We start from the raw sequence: 14,332 nt of genomic DNA, 5'->3' as shown, positions 1-14,332 counted from the left end.
CCGACCCCAGAAGCAGGCCCAGCCGCCTGGCCCTGGCTCCTACCCTCCAGAGAGCCGCTGGCGAGCCTACGGCCACTCCGGGCCCGCTCTCCAGACCCCCCGGCACTTCCTCGCAGCGCTCCACAGTTTGGGAGCTTGTGCCTGCCTGTGTGACTGACTGAGTGTCCCCTCCCCACCACCGTCGGTCTGCAAGTCCCCCAGAGTAATGGCCGTGTTACTCCTGCATTCCCAGTCAGGAGCAGAGCCCAGGACACACACACAAGACGCATGCTGAACGTAAACGTGAGGCACAAGAGATGGGCAGACGCTGCAGGAGCTGGAGGAGCCCGGCATCCCTGCTCAGCGCCCGGCTGGCGGGCCACTGTGGGGAAGGGGAGTGGGGCGCGCGGCCCGCTCCTAGCACAGGCGGAACGTGGGTGGCTGCGGGGCGGTGATCCGCACACCTCAGCAGGAGGCCCAGGAACAGACGCAAACAAAGGAACTCGGCCATGCAGGAGTGCAGGGGACGCGCCCAGGGCCGCCCAGACATCCCAGCCCCCCATCACAGTAGCGGGGCCTGGGGCTGCTAACTCGATTATCACCCTCACCAGCACCTCCGCTTGGCCCAGGAAACTCCAGTTATCAGCCTGAAGGGCCCCTCGGAGGATAAGGCTGACAAAGGGTGCTGACTTAGTAACAATGGCCACTTACAGGCCACCCTCAGCCACAGCACGTCAGAGGCCGGCGGCCAGGAAGTGACAGGAGACCGCGTGAGCCAGGGCCTCAGGAGTGACAGCCAGCAGCGAGGGATCAGACCGCAGAATCGCCAACACGCCAGGCCTCCGCCGAGCCCACAGGATGCTGGGCTGCTGGGGACAGACGGCCTGATTATCTGTACAACAGCATCTGCCCAACGGGCAGGAAACATGCGACACGCTTCGGACGAACAGCAAGGCAAGGGTCTGAGCTGAACAGCCTGGCTCTGCTAGAGAGACGGAGACAGCGTTACCTGGTAAAGAAGTGACTGAACGGCCCCAGGAGCCTCAGCTTCCTCCCCTCCTCCGTCTCGCCAGCACAGTCCCGCTGGAGGTCACGGGTCTCCCTGGTGGAGCTCAAGGTGACGTCGGTGAACTGCGGGTCGTCGTCGTTCTCCAGGGTCACGATGGCACTGGAGCTGCTCGTGACCACGAGGTCCAAGATGTCCTCGTTGCTGACAGACAGCGTGGTGGACAGCTCCGTGCTGAGGCTGGACACGCTGCACACCGAGACATTGTCGCTGCGCTGCAGGGTCTGGGAGGCGGGGCTGTAGAGCTTCACCGAGTCGTAGCCTGTCCTGGGAAACGTGGAGGACTTGCGCACACTCTGCTCCCGCTCGGCACCGGCGGGAGCCGGGGGCGCGTAGGAGGGCAGCAGGCAGGCACTCTGGCAGGCTCGCTCAGGGACGATCTCCGACTCGGATGGCTTCCTCCTCACGTGGACCACGCTGCAGGGGACAGGCTCCGGGTTACCGATCTCGAGGGTAGGAATGCCCGAGTCCACCGATTGAAGGCTGTGCCGATCTTCTAAAGCACTGAGTTTCAGCTTGGGCCCATACTCGGGCAACGAGAGGGACCTGGGCGCCTTCAGAGTCAAGTGTTGCAGGTTCTGAATGTGGTTTCCTGGTCGACTGTCCAGAATGCCCATCAAGGCCACGCCATTTGTAGAGGTGGAAAGGTTTCCATCAGTCATCTTGGTCCAAGGAAAAACTAGGGGAAAAAAAACCCACAAAAATGGAAATTAAGACAGTGGATATAAAAGCCAAAGATGCAACTCCTCTGGAGTTCAAATGTTCTGATGCCCCCTTTTAAAAGAGGAATCCTTGAAAAATAAAACTTTAAAAAGCCCTACATACCAAAGTATGAATTCAGGACCAGACGCTAGCATGTTAACATACTACCATCACGATATTATAAAGTACCCCACCAATCACAACCGTGGGCCTCAGGCCAGCGCTGGGAGCAGGAGGGCCGTGCCCAGCAGAGCAAAGGGGTTTGGTTTTCCTTGCTTTCTAAAATGATAAACACGTGATACCTCTGTCAAAAGCATGTGAGTTCATAACCCACACACAAGTCAAGGTGCGACATGTGTGGGCAGCATAAACATCAAGACGTCTCCATCAGGACAGAAAACAAGATGGGCCGCGAGCGCCAGGCGCAACGAGACGACCCGAGACACAGGTGAGCGGCGGCTCTCCACAGTGCTTCAGTCACCTCACTCGAGTCTCCAAGGCAGGGCATGTTATCCGCTTCCCCACGGACGAAACTGAGGCTCGGGTTCAGAAAAGCCTTCAGGGTCACGCTGTCACTTGGCGGCTCAGCTGGGATCTACAGGGCTGGCCCCAAACCAGCCACCCAGGGGACGAATGGCTCCGTTTGGGGCTATAAAACCCAGGTCAGAAGGCTGGTTCGATGAAGAAGGATAATCGATAAAAGAAAAAACTAAAGGCCACGAACCTGGAGAAACACCTGATGGGGAGAGTCCGAGCTGCTGGTGACACAGAGGCCCTGCCTACGGTTTCAGTCTCAGGTGGGGACGAGGGGGTGAGAGGCGCAGTCCTCACGGACTGAGAGCCTGGTGCGTTCCGCTGTGTTCCTTCCCACTGTCCTTTAAAATACTGAAAACTAAAGAAACCCGGTGGTGCATTTACATCTGATCCATGGAACAGAACAACATACAGAAGGGATCTCCGGACTCAGACATTCCTGGGTTCTAACCCCAACTCCACTAGACGGCTCGGGGGAATGAGAGAAAGTGCCGCGAGAAAGGCTTCAGCAGGCACCGACCACCGCCCCCCCGCCACCCCGAACTCCCACAAGCACTCTGCGGGCGGCTGCTATCATCAAACGGCAAGTTTTGAAGCCTGGCAGTGACACCGATAACCACTCCTTTTCGGGCGTTACTTTAGCTTCTGCAGTGAGCGTCCTGCTGCCCTTCAGGAAGCTGGCCGGGCCTCTCAATGTCAAGTCGGCAAAAGCACATTCATTAAAAGTAGACAACAGGGGAGGGGTGAGGCCCCTCGTCCCTAGAAACTGAAGGGGCCTGTCACGCAGCGCAGCACTGGAGCAAAGATAGAAATAAGGGGCAAAGTCAAAATGCACAGTTCAGGAACAGACCGAACTGTATATAAAACCTTGAAATGTGACCCAGTGGTAGGGAAGGATCATTTAACTGTGGTGTCGTACTAACTGGTTATCAGTTTTTCTTGGCAAGACGAAACCACATTGCACGACACCAAAATAAGACGGCAAACGAAAGGAGAGCGTAATACAAAAATGAGATCATAAAGGTGATCACGCTAAGTAAAGCGCTTCCCTAACCTACAGGGCTTCCCTAGGGGCTCAGACAGTAAGGAATCCGCCTGCAATGTGGGAGATCCAGGTTCAGTCCCCGGGTCAGGAAGATCCTCTGGAGAAGGAAATGGCAACCCACTCCAGCATTCCTGCCTGGAGAATCCCATGGACAGAGGAGCCTTGTGGGCTACAAGTCCATGGGATTACAAAGAGTCAGAGACGACTGAGCAACTAGCACTTTCACTTTCAACCTACAGAGCAGAAAGGACCAAAAGGACCCGGGCATCAGCTCACCACACGGAACACATTTTAAATGCTCTGCAGTTCACGCTGCCCTGAATTCCCGGGGCTGCAGTTCCTACCCTGAGTCCCCAGCCACGAGTTCCTCCCAGGCAAAGTGAAAGTGAAGTCGCCCAGTCGTGTCCGACTCTCTGCGACCCGTGGCCTGTAGGCCACCAGGCTCCTGTGTCCATAGGATTTCCCATGCAAGAATATTGCAGTGGGTTGCCATTTCCTTCTCCAGGGGATCTTCCCAACCCAGGGATCGAACCCGGGTCTCCCGCATTGCAGGCAGACGCTTTAACCTCTGAGCCACCAGGGAAGCCCTCCCAGGCAAGGCCAGGGCAAACTGTCCCTGGAACCCTGACTTGGCAAAACTCCCAAACTGAACTACGCTGTCAAGCCACAACATTCACAGCAGGAAGGCAAACCTGTGTACAAACTTTTACAGTTCTAAAAAAAATTCTAATTAAAAGGAAAATATAGCAAGAAACATTTTTAGCACATAGTTAAGAGCTAATCTTGGGCAGTGGCAAAGGTGATAGGAATTATCCAGACACCATCAACATTCCAACAGGTCAAACTGACAAAAAAAACCCATAAACACAAAAGGCCATACAGTCAGCAGAGCGGAGACCCTCTGGCAGGCCAGTGGAAACCCTCCTGACTTGCCAGTGCGGGAGACACTTAACCTTTCTGAGAATCAACTCCCCTCCAGCCCAGGAGTAAAATGGGGCAACAGCATGAAACTCACGGGCAGGCCTCTGAGCGAGGGGAGCCTCTGACGTGGCAGGCGCCCTCTACTTCAGCCACAGGCACAGTGGACACGCACGGAGGGGACGGATTTAAACTGGCATTTTGACACCAGAATAGACAGGAACAGGAACAAGTGTGCTAAGGGAACCCAAGGCCCCCTGCTCCTCCGCTGCGAAGACAGAAGCCCAGGGAAGAGAAGAACAGGTGGGATGGAGTTCGAAGCCACTTGGCCATGGCCCGTCCCACAGCCTCGGGCTCGGGGCCACCAGGAGCAGCCCCAGGGCCCCTTCTAAGAAGGAGCTGAGGGGCCTCTAAGGCTCCAAGGGTTCCAGGTCCAGTTTCAGTTCCTGAAACCTGGGAAACAGCCTCAGAGAACAGACTCTGGAAAAAGAAGCTTAAAAGGGGAAAAAGTCCTTCCGCTTGCAACATCCTCTAAGACCGAACTCTGCGAGGGCCAAGCCACCCGCCCTCAAGCACTTCCACCGGGGGCGGCCAGAGCACAAAGCGAAGCCGGCCTCCCGACCGGGCCCGCATAGGGGGCAGCACAAACAAAGGGCGTGCTTCCGAGCAAGGCAGCGGCGTGGACGCTGGAAGGCAGCCAGCAGGCAGCTGCCCACGGCTGGCCTCCAAGTCACACGTTTTCTCAAGACAGAGGAAGCCTCGACTCTGTGGGCTGGTGCCGGACCCCCAGGACCCACCTGTCCCCCGCCAGCCCCGCCAGTCTCGGGCCATCAGCACGCCTCTCTCAACACCCACTGCCCTGGGGACTCTGTCTCCTACTCAGCCACCAGCGCCCCAGGGGTTGGTGTCCCCGGGACGGAGCACGCCCCCAAGGCAGCTCCTCTGAGAAGCCTTCCCCGCCCCCAGGAAGCTGTGGGCCCTCCTCTCTCCGGGGCTCCTTGTGGCTGCACCCCACCTTCAGCAGTTCTGGGGTCCCCTCCCCGGGCTCCCGAGCTGCAGGCAAGGCACCTGGATGTCGATGCCTGGGCAAACGCCTCCAACGGTGAAGAATGAGAAAACCTGTCTGCTGAATTAAGTATTCCCGACGACTAGATTCTAGCTGCGGAGGGTGTCAGGGGCCGTCCATCCAAGAAACCTCTGTTGGGAGCTGGGTTGTGTTTCCACAACAAGGTGGGCAGGGGAGCTCACGGAAGAGAAGCAAATGCAACCACACTCTCCCGGCAAAGTGTGTGGATGGCAGACCCAGCCCGTGGGCCATGACCATCCTGCGCGCCACGTCGCCTGCTAGACTAGACGGCAAGGGTTGACACATTCGACCTTTGACGGCTCAGGACAGCAAAACAAAATTTCCCTCCGCGCCCTTTCCCAAAGTCACACATGACCGCTCGTGCTGCGGGCATCATAGCATGCGACCTGGGCTCTCGGCGTCCCCGGGCACAGCCTGGCACCAGAGGCCAGTTTGACCATGAGCAGCCATCACCGCCCGAGGCACAGAAACACACGTGCCGTCAAGCACAGGTAAGAGGAAGGCTTTTTATTCCAGGCGGCTGCCGGAGTTTTATTTACCTGCCAGAAACTGAGTTGTGAAGGAAACAAAGAGGCAAAGGGCCGCCCTGAGAGGCTGGAACGATCTCGCTCCGCCAGGGGCCCACCTTTAGTTTAACACAGGTCAAGACAGTGGACAGCAGCTCTGCCACCAGAGACTGGGAACGAGGCTTTGGAAGACAAGCCCGGCTCGAAGCAACAATTTAATTTTCTCCTCCTTACAAAGTAACAGGACTCAAACCAACTCTTCATAAATACAAAAAAAAAAAAAAGAAACAGTTCATGAAACCACAGCTAAGTGATTTAGTTATATCCCCAGGGGGAAAAAAAAAAGCCCACCCCGGGCGGCCTCGGGCAGAAGCCGCTCTGCCCGTCCATGCATACATCCTCTGCGCTTGTCCCCGTGGCTCCTTCCCGTCTACGGGGCGTGAGCCACACGCGGCCTCCTGTACCGCCTCCTCTCCGGATACCGCAGGGGAGAGCGGCCCCCTCACGCTCCCATCCCACGGGGACGGCGCTGCATCCCCGACCCTCCAGGGAGGGTGCACTCCCCTTCGCTGCCAAGCCTCCCACCAACCCAGCCCTGCCTCCTATTTCTGTGCCTTCCGCTTAAGAGTTGGGCGCACAGAGCTCCTTTTTGCCAGCCATGGTCTACAGGCACATCTGTCACAGATCTGAAGTTTCAGGAGGGCAGGCACTAGGCCTGCAAGTCCGGACAACACCAGCTGTTGCTGTTGAGTCACTCAGTCACGTCTGAGTCTCTGCGGCCCCATGGTCTGCAGCCCGCTGGGCTCCTCTGTCCGTGGGGATTCTCTAGGCAAGAATACTGGAGTGGGTTGCCATGTCCTGCTCCAGGGGATGGATCTTCCCGACCCAGAGCATCACCATAAAACTACAATCTCATGAGCACCAGGCACTGTTGGAGGCTCTTGACACACCAGTCTGTTCTAGGGCCCTCAACAGTCCTCTGCCAGGCACTAACCCCACTGCATAGAGGAGGAAACTGAGGCACAGAGCCCACCCACGTGTCCTCTTGGATGCGGCAGCACCTGGGGCTTGAGCCCAAGTCTGCGACCCCGCAGCCCCTCGGTAAGCTCTGCTCCTTGCAGCCCTCATGCAGACATGGAGCACCTCCTCAAATCCTCACCGCTCCAGCGAAAGAGCAGGATTTCACAGATGGGAACGACGACACAGCTTGCTGAGTCAGATGTGGCCACCTGCCCGAAGTTTCACATGCAGGGCCCCCCGACACTCCTATCTCCAACGCCCCGTCACCCTTCTGAAGGCCTCTCCGGGGTCCTTCATGTCTCCCGGGGAGGATTCTGATGGGACCACCAGGTTCCCCACAGGAGTGGCTCCCCGAGGCCTTCCCCTCGAGCCTGGATGTAACATCAGGGAGAACCCACTGACATCTCCCATGAGAATCAGGCTGTTTGGGACTTCTTGGTGGCCCAGTGGTTAAGAATCCACTTGCCAATGCAGGGGACATGGGTTCAATCCGTAGTCTGGGAGCTAAAATCCAATGCTGCAGGGCAACGAAGCCCACGCACCGCAACTACCGAGCCCATGCACCCCAGAACCTGTATCCCGCAACAAGAAAATCCACTGCAATGAGAAGTCCATGCCCCGCAACTAGAGAGAAGCCCCCACTCGCCACAACTAGAGAAAGCCCACGCGTAGCGACAAAAACCCAGCACAGCCATAAATAAATAAAATTTTTAAAAATATGTATTTTAAAATAAAAAAAAAGAACCAGATTGTTCTGTAAAGGGTTCCCAAGCATCAACCGCTGTGAGTGCCTTTCTCTTTTTAATTCAAACCCTGGCTTAGCCAGAAAGGAGCCTGAAAAGAAAGGCGCAGGCCATTCGGGACCTCAAGGGCCTCAGCAGGAGCAGCTACCCTGAGCAGCTGCCTCCGCGCACCAGTGCGAGCTGCGTGTGGGGCGCCGAGTCCAGGTCTACGCCCGCTGTCTGTGTGCTCTCTGCTGCCTCCACAGCACCCCCGGGGCCGAGGACACCATCGTCACCATCTCATGCTCTCTGCTGCCTCCACAGCACCCCCGGGGCCGAGGACACCATCGTCACCATCTCACAGGCAAGACCAAGGCCCCGACAGGATGCAGGTGGAGTGGTCCTGCTCTGACCCGGATCTGGACCTGACTGGATCCAGATCTCACCTGGCTCTGACTCTAGGGTGCTTAGTACTGTCTCCACTGCTGCACAAACAAGCCGAAAACAATGGAGGAACGTGCATTACACAGGATGGGCAAGTCGGGACTTCCCTGGTGATCCAGTGGTTAAGACTCCATGCTTCTACTGTGGGAATCATGGGTTCAATCCCTGGTCAGGGAACTAAAATCCCGCATGCCAAGACGTGAAGCCAAAACACACACAGACACACACACCGACACACACACACAGAACCTGAAAGGCAACTAGAAAAGTAGTTTGTTATTCAAATAAGTTACTCTTCAGGATAAAAACAACCGTAAAAAAGAATCTTCTAGAAGCCCGATGTATTTCTCTGAAGAGTGAATGGCAACTCTGAGGCACCTGGAACTCAACACAATGGAGGTTAGTAAGTTTCCATCCAGCAGCAAATCAGGCGGAAATTGCTGTTAAACTGTTGAGGCTCCCCAAAGGCTCCTTCCCAACCCTAAAAAACAGATATTTCACTTAAACTGTCCAAAGGTAGTTGGGCTTAAAAGGCACAGGTGGGACATTTTAGATCAAAGGCGCTCGGTGCACAGGGCGGTTGCCCCACCAGCCCAGAACGTTTCAGTTCCCTACAGTGGTTTACCAAAACTAACCCTCATAAGGACCTGTACAGTGACCGATAAGGACCTGTACAGTGACCGAGAGGCAACTGACGGCTTAGGGAGACAGCACGCAGCAAGGCCAGCCCCGTGTACGATCTTAATTATTAATATGGTAAACAGTTTACTGAACATTTGCCACAGACCAAACATATCAGGGGGCTTCCCTTGTGGCTCAGCTGGTAAAGAATCTGCCTGCAATGCGGGAGGCCTGGGTTTGATCCTTGGGTTGGGAAGATCCCCTGGAGAAGGGAAAGGCTACCACTCCAGTATTCTAGCCTGGAGAATTCCATGGACTCTACAGTCCATGGGGTCGCAAAGAGTTGGAATGACTGAGTGACTTTCACACACATATACATACACATATTAGGAGCTGCCGCATTCTCTAATCATCACAAGCCTGTCAAGTACACCGCAGAAACTGAGCTCCAGAGAGGCTGAGTGACTCACCCAAAGTCACACAGCAAGGGAACAGGATGCAAACCAGGTTCTGACGTCAAACCCCTTACCTGGCTTGCTGGAGTGCTTAAGAATACAGATCCTAAACGCTGTGATAATAGAAAATAAACCCAACAATATTTAGACTTTTCTGTGTACTTCCACAGAAAGTTTCAAAAAGAAAATATGCGAGGGGTAAAGATAACGCAGGTTCTGGAGGTAGACTGCCTAGGTTTGAGTCCTGGCTCCTCCACTTAGCAGCTGTGTGATCCTGGATTAGTCTAACTTCTCTGTGCCTTAATTTCCACCTAGTAAGAGGTGGACGACAACAGACCCTATCTCATTAGGCAGTTGACAAGGTGGGGGGCGAAGAAGTCCACATAAAGCCTTTAGAATCAAGCCTTAGAAGACGCCTGCTGGTGTTACTCTTCCTTGGGCACTCAGCTCAGGCCCACTATTTTAGCAACTTATTTGCATAAACAAGCCCAGACATAGCCAGTCTGCATGGCCTCACTCTACACCTTCCGGCTGTCACCAACATCCTCCTCGCACCTTTGCTTCGGGCACTGACTGAGCCTAGCTCTCAGCTTCCCCACCTGTCCAATGAGGCGATTAGCCCAGCCAGTCTATCTGAGGTCCTCCCAACCTGAGAGTCTAGAAGTCTAAACCCAGGCCTTAGAAACTTTATACCCTCTCTGAAACAAACATGGACAGACAACACGTACCCACGTGCCTAAAATCCTCTCTCCCGTATTGTGTATAAACGCCTGTTAAGATGACAAATCTTCTCTGAGGTCTCAAAGCTCCACCGGCACCCACGACATGCGGGGCATGCATCCTCAGTGCTAAGGGTGGGGACACGGCGGTCAGAAGCTCTGACCAAGGAAGGACAGATTCCAAAATAAGCTGTTGCTCTGACAAGCTGAATCCACTCCATAGAGGTCTTCAGCAGAGCACAAGCAACAGCTAGCGGAGGGAAGATGGACAGGCATTCGGCCGCTGGACAGAGGGGAGAAGGGCAGTGATGGTGGGGGGGGCGATGGAGGAGTGGAGGGGTGAGAAGCAGAAGAGAGGGTGCTGAGGGGAAGGGCAGGGACCAGTGGAGGCCGGGTGAGGCGGTGCTGATGCAGAACGTGAGAGGAGCACTAGGGGCAGATTGCAAAAACTCAGCTTCACAAGCCCAGAGTAAGCCCAGCCCAGCAGCGCTGAGCAGGGACCTGCCAGGACTTGCTGGGACCACGAAGGACATTAAGTGAGCAGCGTCTGGCCCTGAGACCTCACTATTTGAATCTCATCCGTGCCTCTCTCCAGCTGTCCAGCTGCATGACCCCGAACCAGTTACTGTACCTCTCTTGATGTTTCCCAAAGGGTGTACTCACTCAACAGCCGTGAGTCCCAAGGACACGGGCAGGTTCTCACCAGGGCTGGAAATCAGGGGCTGGGAGTCCACAGTCTCAAGGGATCAAACATACCACAACCAAGACAGGAGTAAGACAGTCTTGGTTGGGGGAAGAGGGGGCGGGTTGAGGGAGGAGCACCCCAGTTAAGAGGGGAGGTGTGAAGTTGAGAAGAAATCATAGGCAAACATGAGACCCAGTTGGTCCTGGCCAGATAAACCGAGCAGGAGGAAGCAACGGCTGTAAGGTGTGCCTGGTCCCTGCCAGGGACCTCACCGAGGCCAGCAGCAACCACCCTCTACAAAGGCAGCCAGGACAACAGGGTGAGGTGCCCACATCCGCCGGACACGGGCCCCCTCCACCACCAGTCTGGGCACACGCGGCAGCGCCCGGGAGCCTGCCGCACAGGGAACGTCCCAAAGCTTCCACATGCACGCTGGAGCACACGGTGCCTCAGCAGTCTGGAAACAGACGTGGTCTCCAGGGGCCAGGCAAGGAGGCCTTCCAACTACCCGCGGCCCAGCCCGCCGCTTCCTGGGGGGGCCGCCCCCACCCCCTCCTCGCCCCCCACCCTCAGAATGACGGTCGCTGCGGTGGGATGCAGCCCCGGTCCGGGTCTGAGGCTGGGGGCTGCAGCCCAAGGGCGCGGGTCTCCGAAGAAAAAGGGAGTCCCTGGCCTGGGCAACGGGGATCCCAAGAGAATGGGGGGAGGACAAGGACATGAGAAGCAAGGGGGCGGAAACTCCGAGGTGGAGAGGGTTCGGGGGTGGGGGTGCTCCGAGGTGGACGGGGCCCCGGGGCTCAGGGACCCTGAGGTGGCGGGATCCCGAGGCTCAGGGACTCTGAGATGGAGGGGGTCCCGGGGCTCTCGCGGGTCGGGGGAGCGGTTCCGCGCGCCGAGCCGGCTCCTCTCCCGCCCCGGAGCTCCGCGCGTCTGAGGGTGAAAACTTTCCGTCAAGTTCCGGAAACGGTGCGGTTAGGGGCGCGCGTCTCACGAAGGAGCGGAGCTCCCCGCGCCCCACGCACTCCCCCGGGCGCGGGAAAGAGCGGTGATCGCGCGGCGGCGAGGGGGTAGGCCAGGCAGGACGCGCCCCGCCGCGCCTCAGGGCCGCCGCCTCCCCGCTCCGGCCGACGCGGCAGCAGGTGGCAGCGGCCCCGCGCGCGGCCCGGCCCCTTCCCTCCCTCGCGGCCCGGCTCCCGCCGCAGGCCCTCAGTACCGGAGTCAGCGTGGCTCCGACGCCATCCCCGGGGCCCGCGGGCCCGCAGCCCAGGCCCCGCGGGACCCGCAACGTGCGCGGCGAAGACGCTGGGCGCTGCAGGCAGCGAGCCGACCAGGCAGGTGCCGGCAAGGAGCCCGCGGCCAACGGCGGCGCGCGCCCTTGCCCCGCCCCGCCCCGCCCCGCCCCGCCCCGCCTCGCGCGCCCTCGCCCCGCCCCGCGCGCCCTCGCCCCGCCCCGCGCGCCCTCGCCCCGCCCCGCCCCGCCCCCTGCCGGCACAGCCGCTCTTCCGCCCGGGCTGCCGCCCCACCCCCGCCGCGCCGCCGCTGCTCCTTAAGCTCGACGCTCGTCCCTCTGCCCCTTCCCCGGCCCGGTCGCCCGCTCTCCACAAGCCCCGGGACGGCATTACCCGCCCTTTTCTCTCCCGAAGGCCAAGAGGAGCCGCGAGGGGTGGCCTGAGGGGATCTTCATGCCCGCAGAGCCCCCGTGGACACCCACCAGGGGGCCTCCTTACCTGGTCGGCTCCACCCGCGGCCATCTTGGAAATGGGAAGCGGCTGGGAGGGGGAAGGGGCACGAGCGGGCAGCGACCAGGCGTGGGGAGCCGAGCGGCGGAGCGCATCGATGGGTGGCCCTGCCCACCCCCGGGCAGGTGTGTGGGAGAGGAAGGTGCCGCCCCTCACCTGGCAGCAAGCTGGAGGCCAGGTGGGCAATATCGGAGCTCGGTCCCGGGACTTGGAGCCTTGAGCCTTCCCGGCCGTGCCTTGTCCCTTCATCCGTAAAACGGGCTTTTCTGATAGTTCCCTTATTGAGCCGGTAGACAGGGCACAGCGCCGCGCCTCCCCAAACTTGTCTGCACTTCTCTATCACCTGCAGATCTTTGAAAATTTTAAAGGCTAGGCCACGCCTCAGACCAACTAAATCACAGTCTCTGGAGGTAAGATACGGTTTTGGAAGCTGCATAATGTGCAGACAAGTTTAGGAACCGCTGGCCTAGTGTTCATTGCATTATTTCCGTCAGTATTGCAGAATCTAGAGACACGGTCTGTGATCAAAACCGTCACGCAGGACTTCCCTGGCGGTGCAGTGCTTAAGCCGCTTTCACTGCAGTGGTGCGGGTCCCTGGTAGGGCTTCCACATACAGGCGCCCTCCCCCGACACCCCCCCCCCCCAAAAAAAACACAGGTGGTAGAGAGTGGACAAACCTAGAGTATTACAAAGCAGAGACATTACTTTGCCAACAAAGGTCCATCTAGTCAAAGCTATGGTATTTCCAGTAGTCATGTATGGATATGAGAGTTGGACAAGAAGGCTGAGCACTGAATTGATGCTTTCGAACTGTGGTGCTGGAGAAGATCTTGAGTCCCTTGGACTGTAAGGAGATCAAGCCAGTCCATCCTAAAGGAAATCAATCCTGAATATTCATGGGAAGGACTGATGCTGAAGCTGAAGCTCCAATACTTTGGCCACCTGATGCAAAGAGCTGACTCATTAGAAAAGACCCTGATTCGGGGAAAGACTGAAGGCAGGCAATGGGGGTGACAGAGGAGATGGTCGGATGGCATCACTGGCTCAATGAACAGGAGTTTGAGCAAGCTCTAGGAGATGGTGAAGGACAGGGGAGCCTGGCGTGCTGCAGTCCATGGGGTCGCGAAGATTTGGACACATCTGAGCAACTGAACAACAAAGATGAAAGATGAAGTCGCCTGCCCAAGGTCCAGGGCTGGTCAGTAGCTGAGAGAAGTCGGAGGCCAGATGCCCCGCCTCTAGGATCATGCAAAGCCCCGGAATAAGAGAGCTCTTGTTCGCTAGTTATTGACCCATTCCTCATTGTCCTCCCAGAATGTGGGCTGCCTGAGCCAAAATGGGCTTATCTTGTTTACTGGTATGTTCCCTGAGCCTAAAAGACTCCAGAGATTGGGAGCTGGAAGGCCTGGCTTCCAAGCGAGGCTTGGCGCCTGACTGCCAGGAGCGCTGAGGATCACCCCAGGCAGAAGTACCGGAGAAGAAACCTCAGAGGGACAGGAAGGGTGACCTGTCCATCGGAACACCTGGAGGCGTACAGTGAAGACTGCTTTTGGCTGTAGTCAATAGTGCTGGTCCTGAGAAGCCCAGGCTTGTTTCTCCTGCCGGGGTCATAGCTCTAAAAACTCCGCGCCTGCAGTCATGACGGCAGGAGGAGTGAGAGCTTCAAAAAGGAAATCTGTTAAAAGAATACATTAACACCCTTCACAGTGCTTAGGGCATAATAGAAGCTTTATAAATGGTTGCATTTCTGGATGTTTTAAGGAAAGCTAATACCAGGGCTCCTCCAAAGCCCAGTGTCCCCTCCCGAGCTTATTTTAAGAAAACACTACCAGAGAACTACCGACTTGCTTTGGGCCTGACTTAATCCCCAATTTAATACCTCAGATTAATAAATCTGCTTTTACAGTGTTCTATGCGACTCTCCAAATTCCTACCTGCCCTCATTCTCAGTCTTAGGGTTTTGAAAGCCCGCAACGACAGAAACCATTGTTCTAAATCCAGAGCCAAGAAAGTTGTTTGTGGTCCACGGACTTGTGTTGGGCGCCCTCTGTTGCCTGCTCCTCCGTCTCTTGCCACCCTGCGGCCACCC

General features: G+C 57.2%; 1 protein-coding gene across 2 annotated transcripts in view; it reads right to left on the bottom strand.

The window, feature by feature from the left end:
- The window catches only part of TBC1D14 (TBC1 domain family member 14), a 109,057-nt gene extending 96,773 nt beyond the window's left edge, over nt 1-12,284 (bottom strand). Inside the window, exons 1-2 of one of the 2 annotated variants that reach the window (XM_027545102.1) lie at nt 12,231-12,284; nt 989-1,724 (exon numbers count right to left, since the gene is read on the bottom strand). In XM_027545102.1, coding sequence (XP_027400903.1) covers nt 989-1,707 — 719 coding nt within the window. In that variant the 5' untranslated portion in view covers nt 1,708-1,724; nt 12,231-12,284. Of the gene's footprint in view, nt 1-988; nt 1,725-11,716; nt 11,885-12,230 lie in introns of those variants that run through there. The other variant, XM_027545103.1, reaches the window with a different exon arrangement.
- Nucleotides 12,285-14,332: the final 2,048 nt, after the last annotated feature.

This window comes from Bos indicus x Bos taurus, chromosome 6, assembly GCF_003369695.1.
Source record: "Bos indicus x Bos taurus breed Angus x Brahman F1 hybrid chromosome 6, Bos_hybrid_MaternalHap_v2.0, whole genome shotgun sequence".
NCBI classification, from domain to species: domain Eukaryota; kingdom Metazoa; phylum Chordata; class Mammalia; order Artiodactyla; family Bovidae; genus Bos; species Bos indicus x Bos taurus.
The sequence above is the reverse complement of the archived record's forward strand: the minus strand, read 5'-3'. Positions and strand labels throughout refer to the sequence as shown.